General features: G+C 41.9%; 1 protein-coding gene across 2 annotated transcripts; it reads right to left on the bottom strand.

Annotated features, from left to right (window-relative positions):
• Positions 1-3,618: 3,618 nt before the first annotated feature.
• LOC105907429 (tubby-related protein 1-like) lies at positions 3,619-17,344 on the bottom strand. Of its 2 annotated transcripts, none has more exons than XM_031567770.1 (13): positions 17,146-17,344; positions 12,614-12,734; positions 12,053-12,169; positions 11,500-11,631; positions 10,507-10,611; positions 10,029-10,244; positions 9,475-9,557; positions 8,742-8,909; positions 8,000-8,112; positions 7,435-7,543; positions 6,852-6,950; positions 5,767-5,938; positions 3,619-5,337 (listed from the first exon to the last, which is right to left on the bottom strand). In XM_031567770.1, the coding sequence occupies exons 1-13, from the start codon at positions 17,158-17,160 to the stop codon at positions 5,204-5,206; spliced, it is 1,584 nt and encodes a 527-aa protein (XP_031423630.1). In that variant the 5' UTR covers positions 17,161-17,344; the 3' UTR covers positions 3,619-5,203. The 2 variants fall into 2 exon arrangements, with proteins under 2 accessions (XP_031423630.1, XP_031423628.1); XM_031567768.2 differs by having other exon boundaries at positions 8,000-8,115; positions 17,146-17,343.
• Between the last annotated feature and the right edge of the window lie 477 nt (positions 17,345-17,821).

The raw sequence follows: 17,821 nt of genomic DNA, 5'->3' as shown, positions 1-17,821 counted from the left end.
TGACCTTATTTGCTTGAATGTCCTAATGCATACACCACTACCCTTTTATAATATAGCACCACACCTGAATGACTGTATACACAAAGAGTAAACAAATCTTTAGAGAAAGCAGAGGACATCAGGACATAAGGTCGGTTAAGGTCAGTTTTTCAGGGCTACTCAAAAAAACAGCCCTAAAAGAGGTCCTACAGGGGTGGTTCCAGTGGTCGAAACATCCACAAAGGTGCTAACCCCCCTAAAACGACCCCCAAGTTCCTGCAGTGGAAAGGTGCCTATAGGTCACCAAGGTCCGGACCTCAGTATCTTTTCAGAGGTGCATATAATAGCAGTTCTGAAATAATTGCATAAAACTAGGGCTGTCAATAGATAAAAAAAAAATTACTAATTAATCTCACATTTTGGAATTCATTAATCTAGATTAATCGCGATTAAAAGTTTGTTTGTCTGTTTTTTTTCTTTGCTTCCAATGAAAAATATCTCAATTTCCATACATTGTCAATCAAATGAGCTGTGACACCCAGGTAATGTCATTGCTGACTGATGTCCAGTGGTCACCAGTAAGGGTGACGGTGGCAGCTTGCTCGAGGAGCTGAATTTTTCGTGCTCTCTCGTCGTCATAAAAGGAATGTATGCGAGACACAATGGTGCCCCTCGACGGTAAATCGTAAGAGTTGTCTCCTGAAGCAATTCGAATCACCTCAGTCAGCCCAACGTCCTTAACTATGTTGATGGTCCGACAGTCACCGGCAACCCAAACTGCTAAAGCGCTGGTAACCTTTTCATTGACTGGTCTAGTTATTTTACTAGAGAAGTCGTAGAGTGTGGGTTGGCGACCATCTAACCTGGGACTGCTTTCTGTCGGGTGCTTTGCATTAAGGTGATAACTTAAAGACGAGCTGTTTCTGTGATAGCTAAATTCAATGACAAATGCTACATACAACTTTAGTTTTGTCGATTGTTCCGTAATTTTGCCTATTAAACAGAAACTTTCCGCCCAACAATCCCTCAGCTCTCTCCATCTTCAACTACCGCAGTGGTTCTCAAACTTTTCCTGTCATTCCCCACTTTGAACAAGGGGGGCTATTGGTAGGCCAAGCCCCTTATCTACATTGCCCGAGGGGACACAGATTCAAGTCTGGCCTGATGTAATTTCCCAATCCTCTCCCCACCTCTTCTCCGCATCGCTTCCTGTCATAACTTCATAACTATCCAAATAAAGGCATTAAACATTTTTTTTTTTTAATTGCGTTAATTGCGTTAAAATATTTTATCGCGTTAATCGCGGCTGCCTTAATCGCATAGATTAACGCGTTAACGCTGACAGCCATACATAAAACATAACTCTGCTTTTGTGCTGCAAAAACGCCATGACCGAGAAATGACTTTGTCATCTGATCATCAGCGCCATTTCTTTAGTGGGGGGGCGGGAATGATCTTGTTGTTACTACAGAATCTTAACTCAACACGGTGGTTCTTTGATTATGTCAACAAACCAGTTAGGAAGATGGATCCGCCAGAGCGTGATAGAGGTCATTAGAGAATTTTACTGATGGACTGCTTCCAGTTCATCCCCAGACACCATCATGATACCGGCTAGCTGACGGAATTAACTAACTTTAAACTTTCGTGTAAAAGGGTTGACATGCATGTTAGAATGAGGTACCCCTATATATTTGTATCTTCATAGCGTGGTTACCATACTGGAAGCTGGTAGCATTTGCATATAAATATCAACTGACCCCCACGTTTACTGTCTTCACTGACACAGAGGGAAATGAAAAGACAGCATCAACGAAAGCTCAGCTTTGGGAAGGGAAGAGAGGAAAAGAGAGATGATGGAGATGATAGAGGAAGAGCAGGTGCTGCCTACTGTGGGCATGTGTGTGTGTGTGTGTTTGTTTGTGTGTGTTTGTGTGTGTGTGTGTGTGTGTGTGAGAAAAAGAGAGAAGGTGATGTGATGGAGATGAGAGAGGAAGAGCAGGCATTGCTTACTGTGGATAGCATTAGCATCCCTGTGCAGTTCAACACAAACAAAAACTGACTGGCCTGATCACATTCAAACATTGTAGGCCTAATTACCACAGAGATATAGGTTATTTGGTAATTACAGTGGCACCTATAAGCTCAATTTAACAACAACGCAAACCTAGCATATTACAGTAGCAATTACAGTGTCATAATAAAGTATTTTGCATGTAGAAATATAACACATTTTGCTTACATTTATGTACCTCATTTTAACATGCATTTCAACCCTTTTACATGAAAGACAATTGAAAGAAAAGCATTTTGACTTCTGTTGTGACATTGTGTGACACATTTCTACAATTCAAATTCAAAATGATGGCCAAACTCTAACACAAAGATGAAATAAAGAAGGTGTTTATCATTTGACTGAATTCTTTTAAATACTTTGGCAAGAGAGACAAGCGCAGACAGAGTCACTGAGACAAGGCCAGGCAGTGGATACAGCAGGAGACAGCGAGCAAAGAGTAGAGGACAGAGAAATGAACACAAAGAATGCTGAAGACAGAGTGACAAGAGGAGACGAGAGAGAGGGAGAGAGCAGATGACCGAAAGCCGATAGACACAGAGAAGGAGGCTGAGAGAAAAAGCACAGGAGTCACAAAGGTAAGAGACTCAGAGGGACAGACCACACAAGCAGATCAGTACTGGAGGAGACCAGGCAGGAAGAGACTGGAGGAGCTGGGAGTGAGATGAGAGGTGAGAGGTGAGATAGCTGATGTCAGTCAAAGGCACACATTTCTACAGGAGTACATTTTGTCTGCATTACTGCCTCCCTAGCAAGCCCGGTTTTTGGACCTCGGTACTTCTAAAACCCTGCGGACGGCCGCGTTGGCGTTTAATGGTTAGACGCGACGCGAGTGGAAGACAACCAAAAGTGCAATTTTTTAAAACCAGCAAGAATATTTTTTATTGGTTAAGCTGTGAATCCGGTGAAATTAATTATAGCTTACCAACAGCTCCGTCTGGGGGCCAGATAGAGCGATGACATCACAATCCACTAATGTTTGAGTGGATCGGAACACACTGATAAGAGGCCGAGAACGGGCCATTAAATATTTAATGTTGCTGCATGTGTACGTTGGAGGGTTGAACACCTATAGACATCTGTCTATAGCACAAATCTGGAGTCGTTTTTCCGTGTCAACCGGCAGCATGTGTGCGAGTTGGGGCAACTACCGGAGCAGGTTGAGGCGGCCCACTCTCAACCTCTCTGCGCTCCAGGCAAGAAAACGCGAACTGGTTTTTCATCTTTGGCTCGTCCTCCGCCAAACGTGGGCGAATCACTGCATGGCATAAGACCTTCTATGTTTGTTTGCTTTTATAAGCAGTGGGGCTGCAGGTATTAAATATACACATGTGAGTACAACTCATACAAATCAGACAATATCAATTACATTTTCATTTAAACTAAAATCTAACACTCCTGTTTTCTGTGTGTGTGTGGTGTACACGTGGGTCAGATGAAGATGAGTGTGTGTGTGTGTGTGTGTGTGTGTGTGTGTGTGTGACAACTGGTAACTGCAGAAGCACATTTATGCTACTGTGAACATTGCTTTGTGAACACCACAATAGTTCAGCCCTACAAGTTAGCACCAACATATTTGCATCTTTATTTTGCAAATGTTTTTAATGCATTTTATAATGCTCATGTTGAATTGTACTAAACCTTTCCTATTTACTTCGATTTACATTTTCCTACCACATGCAATGTAAAGAATCTGACCTCAAGAGTATGGGCATCAAACAGAAGGATCGATGGATAACCATCTGTAGTAATAACACATCTTCCTCTTACAAAGACATGACAAAAAAACCAACATGTCACATATAAGAAAGAAACTGAACATGCTGACGAAGAAGGCTGGCTTTGTGCTGCGATATACGGGCTTAATGACTCCACTCTGTGCTGGGAGAGGAAGCGTATCCAGTGAGTGGCAATGCACAATGCACGTTCTACAATGAATCCGTCTGAACTTTATCTCAAATTCTGTTTCTTTTATCTAGTAACATAATAGTTTTATATATACATTTGTTAATACTGTGTTTTATCTGCCTCAGTATAAGTGGTGTGGGTGGTGTAAGTTTTGTATGTTTTTTTTGGTGAATTGCTGCTGCTGCAATACTGCCATTTCCCTTGAGGAGTCAATTAAGTAATCTATCTATCTATCTATCTATCTATCTATCTATCTATCTATCTATCTATCTATCTATATATATATATTTATCTATCTATCTATCTATTTATCTATCTATCTATCTACACATACAAAAGGCAAGTGACAGGACCCAATCAAACACCTAGGTTCTGTAACACTATTCTACTCTATGACCTGCCCATAGTTGTGTCATACGCGTACCAGGTCAATGGCTGGTGAGACAGTTCCTTCCATTACACGAGAGAGTGCACAACCAGGGAACAGGCTTTTTATTATCCCACTAACATTTAGACCACCTGATCACAAACACACACACACGCACACACACACACACACGTCTAGACACACACCCTCTGAGCAAGGGAATATGGGAATACATTTTTAAACACAAGCATGAACAGAGAACAAAAATAAATATGATCAAAATGTCAAAATAAAGACACATGCTTCTCATAAAATAGATCAGCGGAGGAATATCCCTCTCAAAGTGGGCTGCACATTGATGAACATTTCGTGCAGTTAGATATCCATGCACTACATATAGAAGAACATCACATTATGACTTTGCAGAATCATAAGTTTAACTGAAAGAACAAATTTGTCAGAATAAACCACATATTATCTAAGGTAGATGCAACAGGCATCGACATGCTGAGAGATTGATGTAATCTGCCCAAACTCCATCTGAATTCAGCACAGGCAAGTCAGTCCAACGTACATAAGATTCTGAGTCAGTGCGATGTCCCTTAGCAACCCCAGTCACTGGAACAGGGCTTTTACTGGTTGACATAACCAGCAGAACTCCTGGCTTCCTCCCATTCCTCCATGGGTGGGAAAGGATGAGCATGTCCACTCATGTCCACTAGGGGTCACTAGTGATCCATCTCATACATTTTTCTTGATCTTGGTGTGGAGCGTGCAGACCTGAGTTTAAAGGGCTCTTCTACTGTGTGAGTTCAGGGTTAGGGGAAGCTGTGTATGGGTAGATCGGGGCGTCTGGCTCACTCGGGGCGCCTGGCTCACTCGCAGCCTATCTTGCCATCAAAGCTGGAGAGGGCGATGGCAAAGGCTTGCACTGCGCACAGGGGGTAGTTATAATCCAGCGTGAAGGCGTCGTCAGCCACCCTCCCGAACTGCATCACAATGTAGTCCACTGCCGAAACAAAACCAAGTCATCAGTCATAACTCAACTCAGTAACACAGTAGCAATATTATGTTCAAGACAGTGTACTTAAACCAAGTCAGACCACCACAATGCTAACTGTTTAGGTCCAATTGGCAGGAAAAGCTTATAAAATCAGTGTGACGATGCCTAAACATTTATATTCATATAACTGAATAACTGTTGGTAAAACCATCTTAATAACTCAGTAGAATCACCTACACTGACAAAATGATCATCAGCATTCAGTGAATAACTGTCATGGTGGACATGGTGAATACTGTCACACTGACTTTGGACATTGTGTTACACTGGCATGGAATACTCTGTCAGAGTAAAACACAGTTTTATGAAGTTATTTATATGCTCAAATATATAACATCCAAATAAATATGTATGTGTATATGAAGTTGTCCTTACCGTCTTTACTGTGGACGATCTGGAAGTTCTTGATGGAGGCCTGAGTGACGCGTCCGTTGAAGTTGAGAACGTGAGAAGCCGTCTCGTCGTTCCACACCGGCGTCTTGTTGTGGAGCTCAATCATGTTATCCGTGTTCCGGTTCTGGTGTCGAGTCAGTAAGCCATCGTTATCCTGATGTTAAGGGAGAGAGAAAGCCGAGTCATGTTAAGCCTCGTGCCAGGTCACACCTCAAGCACCACTCTCTGTACATGCAGTGTTCTCATACACACAGACACTGATTCAGCACACCATACACCAATCACTGTGTGCTGTGTCCAATACTGAGACTTTTATATAAAAATGCATATTTACATTTTACATTTAGTCATTTAGCAGACGCTTTTGTCCAAAGCGACGTACAAGGGAGAGAATAGTCAAGCTACGAGCAATAGAACCTGGTGTAACAATAAATAATATATTACTTTACATAAGAAAAATAACAAAATGAAATAAAAAGAAAAAGAAGTGCAGAAATGTAACTGCTGTAATTGCAAGTTACGCACTGGTCGAAGTGCCAGTTAGGACGGGAAGTGCTCTCTGAAGAGTTGGGTCTTCAAAAGCTTCTTAAAGGTAGAGAGGGACGCCCCTGCTCTGGTAGTGCTGGGTAGTTCATTCCACCAACGTGGAACTACAAATGAGAATAGTCTGGACTGCCGTACTTGCACAGACGGCAGTGCCAAACGACGCTCACTAGAAGAGCGCAGCATCCTGGGTGTAACATTTTGTCAGTGAAATATTACTGTCATACTAACTAAACTAACAAATACAAATTTGATCTTTGTGTGATAAGCATAGAGATATTATGTATGAAGACTATCTAATCATCTTAATCAGCTGTGTGAGTGTGTATGTGTGTGTGTGTGTATCTTACAAGATCTCATAGGATCCAGTATGGAGCCGCTCATCTCAGTCATACTGTAGGTGCTGTGTGTGTGTGTGAGTGTGTGTGTATACTTTAAGTGCTGTGTGTGTGTGTGTGTGTGTGTGTCTGTGTGTGTGTGTGTGTGTGTCTGTGTGTATGTGTGTGTGTATGTGTGTATCTTACATTGCGGGGTCTAACGGGCGCGCGGCCTCCATCTTTGTCCATCCCGGGGACGAGGACGGTCATCCTTCTGGGTCCCTTCATGCCCAGCACGTTGGTCTCCTGAGGGCACAGACCACAAGGCGTTCAGCGCAAACCACTTCCTGTGCCCTTTACACACCGGGGGCCACTTCCTGTGCCCTTTACACACCGGGGGCCAGTGGACATCCTGGAAGTTTTTAGTGTATGACATCTGGCATCCTAAATTTCCCTCGGGATTAATAAAGTATCCATCTATCTATCTATCTATCTAACATGTTTATTACATGGTTATGTCAGTCTAATGAAGCAGGGTTCAAAGACAGTGTTAGTGTAAGTTCAACTCGACAGTGTGTTAAAAGAGCAGCTGAACAACTCTAAAGAGTATGTTTGCTGGAACTCATCAGGAGAACACACGCCAAAGAAAGGAGGGACATGGTGCTATGAGAAACAGTAGAACAGATTTCAGTTGAATTTAAATCAACAATAAAGGCGAGAAACAAAAACATTGACTCAGCCATGGATTTATGCAAGCTCCACTTCAAGGCATTCCTACACATTCACTTACGTAAACAATGGCAGCCAGCTCTTGCCGAGCGTTGGACAAGTCTGGTAGCGCTCTGTCTGGATGCAAGGCGTTGTCAAACACGGTGTATTTGGTTCCCATGGTGTTGGATCTGAAGATGAACAGGAACCAGACAGGTCAGACAATGACCTTCACAGCAATACATGTGGTCATGTGATTCACAGCATACAACGAGATGTTTTCTTATAAACTTTAAAACTGGGTTTTAATGGTGTTAATAATTCTATGATATTGAGTGTAGATGAATACATACAATAACATACAATTTGGAATGAAATTCGTAGGTCGTATAACAGTGGATGTAAATGACCTAAGGTCAATTAACAGAATAATTTACACGCCTATCTCTGTGAGTAAATGTCTGTTAGTATATTTAATAGCCAAGAAGAAACCCTAATTTCCCTGGTGGGGTATTGATAAAATAGCTCAGCCCGAACCTTGACCATATTCTTATTCAAACGCTGTTAAATCTAGTATACATGTCTGGCCTCTGACCTTAGTCTTATTCAAACGCTGTTAAATCTAGTATACATGTCTGGCCTCTGACCTTAGCTTCCCAACGAAGTTCTCGCCCCCTCGGGAGAGGTCGGTGGCGTCGATGGAAATCAGGTAGTTTGATGTTGTGCTCTTCTTCCTTTTCCTTCCCGCTAGTAAAAATACCTGCTTAAAAACACAAGAACACTCAGAAGTGTTAGCACTCAGAAAAGAGAACTGAATGGTTCATGTCCTCCTGTGGGGAGAGAGTGGGTATCTCTGTATCACTACGGACTCAGAGTGAGTGTGTGACTGTAGTAGTATGGACTCAGAGTGAGTATGGGACTGTATCACTATGGGTTCAGAGTGAGTGTGTGACTGTAGTAGTATGGACTCTGAGTGAGTGTGTGACTGTAGTAGTATGGACTCTGAGTGAGTGAGTGAGTGTGTGACTGTAGTAGTATGGACTCTGAGTGAGTGTGTGAGTGTGTGACTGTAGTGGTATGGACTCAGAGTGAGTGTGTGAGTGTGTGACTGTAGTGGTATGGACTCAGAGTGAGTGTGTGACTGTATCCTTACGGACTCAGAGTGAGTATGTGACTGTATCACTATAGACTCAGGGTGTGTATGTGACTGTAGAAGTATGGACTCAGAGTTAGTGTGTGAGTGTGTGACTGTATCCTTACGGACTCAGAGTGAGTATGTGAGTGTGTGACTGTAGTAATAAGGACTCTGAGTGAGTGTGTGAGTGTAGTAGTATGGACTCTGAGTGAGTATGTGAGTGTGTGACTGTAGTAGTATGTGACGGAGCTGACCTTCTGTTCATTGTCCAGGTGGAGGTAGTAGGTGGGGTAAAAGCCACGGTCCATGCCCCGCTTGTCACGTGTCACACGGCACTTCACCGTCACGCCTTGCTGGGCTGGTTGCAAGACAAACTCCTCCAGGTCGTCAAACTCAATGACGGGCGACGGTACTCTCTCCTCCTGGAGAGAGAAGATGCTCGTCAACATTGTACTCGTGGAAACATTTGTATTCGTCATGTTCACAAAGTGCTCCACTATTTTGCCACTTGTAAGGAATGAATGTGTCCTGTTTTGTTACTTGTGTGGCTATAATTGGCCCACATATGTCACAATATGTACACATTTCTGTAGCAGACATTTTTGGACACCCAAACAAATGTAAATGACAAGTATACCCTCCATTTCCAAGGCGTTATTTTAATTTGTAACATTAACTATTGGATAATAAAAAAATAAAAAAATAGTCCAAATAAAAAACGAGTTAGTCCAAATTGCTGATAGGAATGCTGAGTAGAACAAACAGGGCATGTACGACTGGGAATACCCCCAAGCTTCCAAAGGTAAAGAAGTGACTAACACACTGAGTTCCACAAAAAAAAAAAACGTTCCTGGCGAAAGTGCTGCTCACAGCGAAGCTGTCTCCCCTTTACTTTTGGATTCTCAGACCAACGCACCCACCCACACTAAAGTTAGGTATCAGTATCAAACTCCCCAAATGACCCCTACCCAGCCACATGTGTCTTACCTTCTTCCCTTTCTTTCCTTTGCCTTTCTTCTTCTTCTGGGTGACCTCTGACTCCGACTCCTCGTCACTGTCTTCCGCTTTGGCTGTGAGAGAGACCAATCAGAACAGCCCAATCAGAACAGACCAATCAGAACAGACCAATCAGAACAGCCCAAGGCCCAGTTATTGCTTAAGCACCTGGTAGTTCAACATTGTCCAGAGGACCAACGTTAGCTTGCTGACATTAGCCTACTCAAAACCCATTTTGACCTAATGAAGGCAGATGAGACCATTTTAACAAATATACTATTTCTGACTGTTGTTTTTTAATGTTTTGTGCGTTGATTTGAACAAATGTGTCTGCCAGATATCATAAGAATAAACACAAACATAAACATTCAGAATGAGAAATACTAATGAAGAGACACAAGAGGATGTAGCCATGATCATCATAGGTTAATCATTCCTCTTGGCTACAGTCACTCTCCTTCTTGCTAAACATCTGCTGGTTAAAAAACCAAACCAGCAACATAAAGAAATAAAGATCCGGATGAATTAGCAAGAGATAAACTCACACTTTTTCTTGCTCTTCTTATCCTTGTCTTTGCTCTTGTCCTTGTCCTTGTCTTTGTCTTTGTCTTTTTCTTTGTCTTTGTCCTTGTCTTTGCTTTTGTCTTTGTCTCCGCCCGTCTGGAACATGGACGCAGGGTTGGCGTTGGAGCTGGACTTCTTTTTTGTCTTACTGGATTTGGTCTCAGGTTCACTTTCATCACTGCTCTCAGATTTGGCAGCTATAGTTTAGCACAGGCAACGGTGTACAGATCAGTAAAGTAAAGATCAGTAAAGTTTACGCACAGCTTAGTGCAACGGTGTACTGATCAGTAAAGTATATATCAGTAAAGTTTACACACAGCTTAGTGCAACTCAGGAGAGCAGGCTAACTCACCCAAAGGTTAGCGTGCATAACATCCTCAAAAGGTCATGCTGCCTCCTTTAAACTGAATTAAGCATGACGTTAGAGGAATCTGGCTAGTTCTAAATCACGGCACTCACCTTTCTTCTTGCTCTTACTCTCCGGCTTGTCCCCGTTTATCTGAAACAAGGAGGCCGGCTCTTTCTTCTTGCTTTTTGATTTTCCCTTGTCTGAATCTTTGTCCTCTGAAACAAGAATCAGTTAATATGTTTTCCACTTCTGAAAGACTAGAACAGTTATGAAGTGTGAGATAACTTGTATAACACAAATGAATGTCTGAATCTTTGTTCACTGAGAACAACTGTAAATGTGCTTTCAATACTTTGAACAGTGAAGGAAGTAATAACAGAGCATAAAAGTGAATGGAAACTTGAGGACATTACATTTGTGACCAATAAGAATGACCATGTTTATAATACAGACGAGGGCTCTTTTGCCCTGTGGGGTGGCGTTAAATAATGGGTCAGGCCATTGCTAATTAAAGTGGAGCAGGAGCTATTTCGAGCCTTATGGATGTCTGCTCAGTATTCTGGAAGTGATTACTGCTCTTTGGTCGGGCTTATTTTTACCCCGCGACGTGCAGAAGCAGTGACTGGTTTTACTCCTCTTTTCATTACACCGTAAAATCAGTGGCCTAATCTCATTACGCTAGCTAGCTAGCAGAGTCTGGCGTGCATGGGCCCAAGTGACCCAGAAAGCCAGCCATCCTACGGACTAGAGGAGAGAGGAGAGGAGAAGGAAGAGGGGATGGAGAGGTGGGGGAGAGCGTGATGGGACAGTCGCACATTCATGACAGGGCTTTCACAGAGAGAAATCCAGCCAAGAGATGACAGGGACTTACTCATACACACACGGACAGACAGCAGCTCTCTAAATGGTCTGCCGTGATTATGTCATGTCAGAGGCTAGGGTGAACAATGACAGGTCTGGTTTGACTGAACCCTAACTCAGGAATTGCAAGGGTCCTCCTTAATAAAAGTCATGTCAAGTAGAATTTCATAGACTTTATCAAAAGTGTCCAAATATTATATATATACTGAAAATGTAAAACTCCACCACAGCCCTTAGCCCACCTTTAGATTTAGACTTCTTGTCCTTCTCCTTGGAGTCCTTCTCAGTGTCCTTTGAAGTCTTTTTCTTGGTCTTCTTCTGAGGAGACTCCTCTTCCTCCTCGTCACTGTCATCATCATCGTCGTCTGATAAACCTGTTTAACCAAGAGCAACAGTCAGGAGCAAGCCCTGTATCATGGTGTACCTAACCCATATATAACAACATGACCATATATTATTACTATGTAACTAGCATACTTTATCAGTATAAAACAACAATGTGCTATTTAACAAGGGGCAACATTTCAATAACTTATATTTAGGCTTTGCTTTGCTATGTACTAGGGGTCATGATTAATGGTTCTATTATTAATAATAATAATAATAATAACAACAATTCAAATAATAATAAATCGCTAATAAGAAATGTGTATTTTCTGTCATTAACTCCTATAACTTCACCAGTTGTCTGTCTTCTTATTTTATTGTCCGGCAGGTTCATGTTCACCACAATGCTGCAAGTGTTTCTGCAGAGTCATCTGTACAAGTGTGGGACATGACAGAGACCCTTCTTACCTTTTTTCTTCTTTGGTGCACTCTTCGCTTTCTTTTTGGGTTCTGCCTTCTCTTTAGTCTCCTCTTTTTCCTTATCCTTATCTTTTTCTGGCTTCTTTTTCTTCACTTTCTCTCCATCTTTTTCAAAGACAAAAAATTCAAAGTCAAAAGTTAACGCATGGATGGATGTTATCATTACTGCTGAAAACAAGACAACTAATGCTAATGCTATGGACTGATTTTATATATAGTCAACTAATGCTATAAACTGATTATATATACAGTCAACTAATGCTAATGCTAATGTTATGAAATGATTGTATATACAGTCAACCAATGCTATGAACCGATTGTATATACAGTCAACTAATGCTATGAACTGATTGTATATACAGTCAACCAATGCTATGAACCGATTGTATATACAGTCAACCAATGCTATGAACCAATTGTATATACAGTCTGAATATCCAGCCAGTTGTGTTGCCCAATGTTGACCCTCACTTTGAGTAACATTGACTTCTTTTACTGATCAGACAAATAGACAGAAACGATGTATCTGGGTAAAGTTTTAAGGCTTACTCTGGACGGCTGGACTCTCTGCAGTCAGATCTCCATTCTTCTTGCTCTTGATCTTCTTGGGTTTGGCTTCTGTCCCGTTAGACTCGGCAGGCACAGACTCAGGCTTCTTCTTCTTTGGCTTCTATGGGACGGACGTGTGCTTCAAGAAAACAGAGGACAGAACAAATGTAAGACTACAAAAACTACACCACACATATGAGAAAATCTAGAGCTAGTTTGTCTAGAGCTATGTATGAGAGAGATTGTAGTAGCTAGAGCTAGAATTTAAAAAGCAACAGAAATCCAGCGACTTACCATGTAAAATCCAAATGAGGAGCAAGAAGATTAAAATAAATATGTTTAGAGAAGGCAACACACTATTATGTTTTCACAAGTTAACACTGTTTCATAGGAGAAACATAACTATGTCATAAACAGTCTAGGGCAGATGCCATATCTCGTCATAAATCATCATGTCATGAGAGTTCTCTTTTGAAAGTGTTTGAGAGTTACAAACAGTGGTCATGGCATTATTACATCATTGGCCACTGGTTGTCACAACAGCTTATGACAGAACATGCCACTTACCATGAGATATTGTGGTAATACTTTTGTATAGGGTGAACATGGATTAACTCATGGAAGAATGAATAGCCTCACTCAAAATGGCTGACAAATAATACCAAACAGGCTGACTGCTGAGAAAGGGACAGCCAGGTTGTAAACAAGCTTAATTGACTTCGCCACAACTATCCCAAGACAGTGGAGTGGTGCCAAACACGCAAAGGTGTTCTGATTGAGTAAAAGGTAACGGACGGAGTTGGTTCTAATTGGCCATAAGGAATAACCATACGCAGATAGTGGGAGGAACTAGGTTCCTTTAAGAAAGATGGACCAGCGATTCATACTTGGAGATCATCCATGGACCATCTTCTGTTGTGGCTTAATGACTGCAATAAATCTTCAGATCTACCCATCCAGCCTCTTGACTTCTGATTGTGAAATTGCAAGGAAGTTGCTCTTTTCTCCCCAACAATATTCATGACATGGTTATGTCAGTCTTATGACATGGTTATGTTAGTCTTATGACAGAGGGTTCAAAGTAAAGTGCTACACATTTCCTAATATGCAGTATAAAGCCGACAACTTATACACTCTAACAATTGAATTACACAATTATTTGCCCATACTTTCATTTCACACTTCATTTCACACTTTGAACCTTATGTCATGTACTGTCATGTATGTCATGTACATTACTAAGTTGCATGCAGGTAGGCCATCAGCAGACTGTAGTGAGCCTGACTGTCTTACGTAACCTTCCCCAGGTCTGGCACTGTACATTACTGCAGTCTAGCAAGTCTAAAGTAACCTGCTCCAGGTCTGGCAATGTACATTACTGCAGTCTAGCGAGTCCTGCACTGTACATTACTGCAGTTTAGCGAGTCTAGCGAGTCTAAAGTCTGCGTAAAGTCTTCCTGCGTAAAGATGTTGATGTCCAACAAGTAGTCTCATCTCGCTCCACTCACAAACCAAGACAGGCTCCAGAGCAGCTGCGTTTGAGATGGATTTAGGATGGCTGCAGCCATGTGTCGTGTACTTTAAGCGACACACTCGCGTGAGATACCTGGTCACCTGCAGCTCCACTCCACTCCCCCCCCATCTAAATCATTTATTCATGAATACTGAGCTGCTTACCTGTGATTAATACAGTGTACTGCACAGGACAGTTATAATGCAATTTCCTGTGGTATCTCTGAAGGCATTGCATGACAAACAGACTGAGCCATTTTCAATACAGGTTATTTGATTATTGATGAGGTTATTTGATTATTGGTGAGGTTATTTTCCCAACCACTGTGCTTTCAGCATTTTTAATTATGCAAAGGTTATGGAGACCACTATGAAAACTTGAGTCAATGAATACATACGGTGAAGGTCATACAAGCAGGTTACAGTTGTAAAGTAGGTGGTGGACTGGATTGACTAGATAGACCATAAATCCAACATGAATCCAACTCCATTCACATAAGACAAATACTGAGCTGGACAGTTGCACAGCTTTTTTTTAGCACAATGTGCAAGGATGTTCATTGCAGATTGCAGTGCATTGTGAATAAATCAAACTTGCAATTCAGTGATTGTGATATTGATACACCTAGCAAAATGCCAGACTTTTAGTTAAATACTGAATGAAACAGGTAATTTCTAAGGCATACTTTCATGTACATGATTTTTAGGGGGTATCTTGGATGACGGCAGAAACCAGTGGACCTGTTTCTCTGCAAATGGACCTGATACAACTGGAGCCAGAATCGTAGTCTGCCTGGATTGGTATTCCTTGCTAACGGAATTCCTCGCTCATAGCATCTGAATTACCATGCTATATCTGTGTCATATGCTAGCAACACCTTCTGCTAATAGCCTTGACGCAAAGGTAGCTCTTGCTGAAAAGAATAATATGAAAGATTATTTTTTTATGTCTGAATCAATTAAAAAGTGAATCTAATGACGCTTTTGATTTGCATTGTTGTCAATTTCCTTGAATGTTAACTGGATGCTAGGTGGTCTTGTTTTATTTGAAGAGGAAGCAAGTCTCCTGCTAATTACAGTTTAGGAGTATAGTTGTTCTGTATGCTGTCAATCTACAGTCTACATTTTTCCCTCTGTCCTTGCCCATTACTGGACCCAGATGCTAAATAATCTTATGGATAGATATCTTAAATTGAGGCAGGTCTATCAAACACAGCCACATTATGTCTTAGTCCTGTGTCTGTACGATTATTCTCACCACCCTTAGCCAAACTCAGGAACAGAATTCATTAATGTCTTAATAAAGATCTGAGCAACAGCATTTTTATGAAATTCAGTAGACTTTACACTCGTTACTAAATAGCAGCTGACTTGGACATATCCAGGCCTGGATCTCAGTCCGTGCTATCCACATCTAAAGCATGACTGAACCTCTCAGTAGGCTACACCTGCTGTCACAGTAGCTAACTAAGACACCATACTGGCATGGATCAATTCCTGACTTAGATGCTACTGGGGTCATTAACCTGTGAACAATCTCCGACATGGGGCAGTGGATCAATGAAGGCGGCACGAAGTCCGGCTATACTCAAGCTGCAGTTCTCACAAGACGTGACAGCGGTCATCCAATTAGAAGGCCATCGCTATTTATAGCCTCGACTGGGTTCCGGGGCCATGGCAGTGACTGCAACCCAGACTCCTGAGCACACTGCCCTTTCACTGGCTGCGCTCGCCACCCAGACTCCTGAGCACACTGCCCGTTCACTGGCTGCGCTCGCCAGGCTAGAAGCTGCAGATCCGTAGCTCAATTCAGAGTTTAAAATAAGAGTTAAAATATCACATCTCAGAAACACAGGGTCACCATTGTTCTTTTGTGAAAGCAAGGTATTTGCGATACCTACGGCACGGAAGTGATTCCCAGGGCCCTCATATGATGCTGAAATGCATACCTTACCTATCCTATTACATATTTTGGGGAGACATATCCTAACACATGGGACACACTTTCAACCTTTCAGTAATTACCCAATGAAGAGGAGTGTTCTTAGCTGTCTCTTAAATCACTGTGATCCACTGAATCTTAAGCATCTGTGGGCAAAACTCCAGCACTTCCTTCCTAGACTGTTACAACACACCAGAATACCACGCAACAGATAAGCCAAGCCATGTCATGCAATGGGTGAATGCCAACCTGTGCAAACTCGCTATGAATTTAAACACTAAAGTAAAATATAGTGCTACTTGAAGAACCATATGCTTTCTTCTGAGAGATACTATTAACAATGCATAGATAATGCCTGAAAAAAATTCTCATAAATGGCATACCTTTTGATTGTAAATCTATTCCTCTATTACTGGTAGAATAAATGGCACCCAATCACATGAGCATTTAAGACACTGCTTTCGAATCGCTTTGCCATAACTCAGTCTCACATATGCACCAGACTAACTTGCCTAAAAAGCAGGAACAATCACAGGACATGACTTTATATTATACAAACTTACTAGCCACGCTTATAGTGTTGCATCGTCTCGCCATATTTAGTCATTTGTTGGTTATTTGCTATCACAATACATTTTCACGCAACTTTTAGGGGGCAGTATCCCAATCCATCACTTACCGGTACATAATTTGTTAACCCACTTCCTGTCCATTGCGCCAAACCATTCATAATGCTGCCATTCTCATATGTAGCAACCAGGACTGTTTTTGTGTAAAGAGCACCAGTAACATCTTTTTAAAGGACCACACACTGAGAAACTGGTTTTAGAATCTATAAACAACTTTATGACACACAAGATGGCGTCATGGTATTATGACTGGTAACCACCTGTTGGGTCATCAAGACAAAATAAATATACCCCAAATCACACACAAGTTTCATAACAGGGTTACTAGAACATAAGATGTTCTCACTACAATAGGCACCTAAACAAATACAATCTCAAACTCAGAGCCTGAACAACAGCCATGGCTACCTCATGACAACCCCGTGACCCAGATACCTCAGAGGCTTTACCTTTTCTGTAGACATGGTCAGGCCTTGTCAATCGGAGCAAAACTAAGCAATTCACCGTCAAATCCCCCCAAAAAAGGGTCACATGGAAAACGGATGCAGTGTCGTAGCCTTGAGACAAGCTAGCCTGAACTGGACTGGTGAGAAAGTATAAAAGCTTCACTCAATGAATTGCCATCAGCAGAAAGTTGCTAATAGGATTAGCACATAAAGCCATCTGTTGGGGCGGACACGTCAACAGGATGAACCAAGACGGGGGGTAGTAGAGGGTGAGGAGGCACTCTGGCCCTGTCTACGCTGAGCTCCTTGCAGGAGTAAAATACCCCTCCTGCCAGGGCCCGCTGAAGCACCAGCGTGACACATGCTAGCTGGGAGAGAGCGGACAGGTGATCACCTACCTGAGCAAGGCTGGCCAATAAACAAAAACAAAAACTAAATAGACAGCACTGACAGAACGGACAACAAGGACACTGCATGGGTGCACTAGACTTTGCATTTAAAAATAACCCTTTTCTAGTGCTACTCTGAGAATTACACATTCTGTTTCATCAACCATTAGATCAAACTCTACATATGTATTCTGCTAGGGGTTAACCCTACGGTCACTTAAATGATTTGTAAAAGGTTCTGTTTGCGCAAAGGTTAAGGTTAAGCAAGTGTACAGTGCAACACAGCCTCA

The sequence above is a fragment of the Clupea harengus genome, chromosome 5 (assembly GCF_900700415.2).
Source record: "Clupea harengus chromosome 5, Ch_v2.0.2, whole genome shotgun sequence".
In the NCBI taxonomy this organism is placed as follows: domain Eukaryota; kingdom Metazoa; phylum Chordata; class Actinopteri; order Clupeiformes; family Clupeidae; genus Clupea; species Clupea harengus.
This window is presented reverse-complemented; position numbering and strand designations above follow the sequence as displayed.

Coding starts and splice junctions, on each gene's coding strand:
- LOC105907429 (XM_031567768.2), bottom strand. Junction 10,612..11,499: donor CAAGAAGTCTAAATCTAAAG/GTGGGCTAAGGG, acceptor TTCTTGTTTCAG/AGGACAAAGATTCAGACAAG. Junction 8,910..9,474: donor AAGGAAAGAAAGGGAAGAAG/GTAAGACACATG, acceptor TTCTCTCTCCAG/GAGGAGAGAGTACCGTCGCC.